This window comes from Salvia miltiorrhiza, chromosome 6, assembly GCF_028751815.1.
Source record: "Salvia miltiorrhiza cultivar Shanhuang (shh) chromosome 6, IMPLAD_Smil_shh, whole genome shotgun sequence".
Taxonomy (NCBI): Eukaryota; Viridiplantae; Streptophyta; class Magnoliopsida; order Lamiales; family Lamiaceae; genus Salvia; species Salvia miltiorrhiza.
The window spans coordinates 43,993,213-43,996,044 of record NC_080392.1 but is presented as its reverse complement, the minus strand read 5'-3'; the positions used below and the strand labels follow the sequence as shown (position 1 = coordinate 43,996,044).

At 27.4% G+C, this 2,832-nt stretch overlaps 1 protein-coding gene across 1 annotated transcript; it reads left to right on the top strand.

Annotated features, from left to right (window-relative positions):
- Positions 1–230: 230 nt before the first annotated feature.
- LOC130989841 (ABC transporter B family member 19-like) lies at positions 231–2,601 on the top strand. The gene is made up of 3 exons (XM_057913969.1): positions 231–2,019; positions 2,136–2,194; positions 2,410–2,601. The coding sequence occupies exons 1-3, from the start codon at positions 1,783–1,785 to the stop codon at positions 2,504–2,506; spliced, it is 393 nt and encodes a 130-aa protein (XP_057769952.1). The 5' UTR covers positions 231–1,782; the 3' UTR covers positions 2,507–2,601.
- Positions 2,602–2,832: the final 231 nt, after the last annotated feature.

Sequence of the window (2,832 nt, the reverse complement as noted above, 5' to 3'; positions counted from 1 at the left end):
AGAATGATTTTTATCCCATTAAGATTTTGAAAAAAGAGCCTCCACCCCCTAGTTTATTTCCACGTGGAACAGGAGGTGATATACATATCTCACCCCATTAAGATTTTTTATAAATCATGTACATTTTAATTTATCAAATTTGTTCCCATGCAATTTGTATGTATTTATATTATGGTTAATGCCGTGAAAAACCATGAACTTTGGCACTACAAGAAATTGAGTTTTTACCCACACATAATTACCCACACATAATAATGTGTGGTAGTTTCGCCACACATAATTTCAAAATGTGTAGGTAATTCACACAAAAAAATTTCATTAGTTATTGACATTTAAAATGTGTGGCAAAAACATTTTCGTGACATTTATTATTTTACGGTTATTTTTAAGTTTTATTTATGTATAATAAAATTTATTTTTAAATTTGTTGCGCCAACGTGGCAAACTAATAAAAGTTATTAACCACACATAATTCTAAATTATCTATGTGTGGGTAATGAATTTTTATCATTATTTATTCTTAACATGTAAGAAACGTGGGAAAATATTTTTAGCCACATTTATATTTTGGCTTTAATTAATTATTTATGCAAATCTTAATTGATGTTCTAACCACACATATTTTGAAAAATGTGTAGGTGAAACAATTTGAAACTTTCAATTAGTTATTGACATTTAAAATGTGTAGCCGAAAATTTATTTGTAACATTTATTATATGGCAGTAATTTTTTTTTTAAGTTTTATTTTATTTAATGCAGTTTATTTTTATATTTGGTGTGCACACGTGGCAATCTATTAATTTTTTTAAACCACACATAATATATGTGTGGATAATAATTTTTATATTTATATTTTGACAAATTAAAGTAAATTTAATTTTAATTTTATTTTTTAAACGCAAATTCAATTTAAATTTGTATAGCATATTCCTTTTCACTTGTATTAGTAATTTTTTTTTTGAAACGTTCACTTGTATTAGTATTAATAGTCTTTATATGAATTCACTAGCAAATTTTCTTAATTAAAAAAAATTAAATTGCAAAATCAAGGATTGAACCCGGTTACAATAGGTTTCGCAACTTGGACTTATCCATTACACCAATAACCTTATGTGTATTTTTATACCGTATACTAACGTTTTATTTTCGGATTCTTTGTTAATGTTGAAAATTTGAGGATTCTTATGTTTTAATTAATTTTTTTGTTGCCGCCATGTTAATTATTAAAGTCAGCCGCAACCTTTTGTATACACAAAACAATTAAATATATAAAATTCGTAAAGAGTGGAATAATGACATTTATAAAAGAGAGGTAATATACAAAAATACATACACAAAACAATTATATATACAATTAAATTAGAACAAATAAGATGTTTCTACTAAAAAAAAATTAAAAAAATACATAGAGCATAATTCATGATTTTATTAAGTAATTACTGTGGATTGTTTTCGTTTATTTTATTTTTCAAAAATAATTTGTATGTTATAATTAAGGTTCAAGATTTAAAATTAATCTAAAAAATAAAATTATTTTACTCACACAATAAATTTATTTTACAAAATTATTTCATTTTACCGCCATTTTCTAGAACTCCCACTAACTTTCTAATTTTTTTTTTTGAAACCTATATTATTCTAATTAATACTCCCACTACTCCACTTCACATCCCCACCAAAACATCCTCTTGGCTTCCACTACTAATCTCTTTGAATTGTTACGTGACCAAGTTTTTTTTGTTGTTGTTCTCTCTCTCTCCACTGCAATTTTTCACTTGGAAAATGGCCGAAGCAACTGAAGCTAAAGAAACGGCAAATGCAGAAAAAAAGAAAGAGCAAAGCCTGCCTTTCTATCAGCTATTTTCATTCGCGGATAAATACGACTGCGTTTTGATGATTTTCGGCAGCCTTGGAGCTGTCATACACGGTCTTCAATGCCTGTTTTCTTTCTGCTTTTCGGTCAATGGTTTCGGTAAAAACCAAATGGATTTGCACAAAATGACACATGAAGTTGGAAAGGTTTGCATTCTTCTATTACTAATTTCCTTCTTACATTCAAAAAAATTCTTCGGTGGTATAATTCAGATCTAACCTCACTTTTTTTTTTTGTTTTTTTGTTTTTTTTGTTTTTGCAGTATGCTTTATATTTCGTTTTTCTTGGGTTGGTAGTGTGCTGCTCTTCCTACGCTGGAAGGTTTGGTATTTATTTAATCATTTTATTCGTGTATTTTTGCATGTTTTTCAATCTGTTCATAGCAAATTCTGCTACACTCACACTGACTAGACACCTCTCCTTCTCTCCTTTGAACCGAACTTAGTAGTCTTCTTTAATATTTTCGTGAAACTCCCTATTTTCATTATAAAAATCTGATACCCCTGTTTTTACATTTTGTTGAAAAAAAAAAACAGAGATTGCATGCTGGATGTACACGGGAGAAAGGCAAGCTGGTGCCCTGAGAAGAAAATATTTGGAGGCAGTGTTGAAACAAGACGTGGGATTCTTTGAGATACTATTAGTGTGATTTTGTTATGTATATTGATGTTTTGTATTGATATATGTTAGTTTCTTTTTTTGTGAAATATATGTCGTCTTTTTTATTATTGTTCTTGGCCCGCAATTCTACTTTGATTAATAATAATACCAAATTGTGAAATAAATAAATATACAAAAATATTAAAATATATTTTACCCATAATTAAATTTATTTATGACAAAAATAAATATTAATTTTCCCATTAATCAATTTAAAATGCCATGTCATCGTCCACGTAATTTCCACATCATCATTATATTATAATAAAAATTTATTACCCACACATATGATATATCAA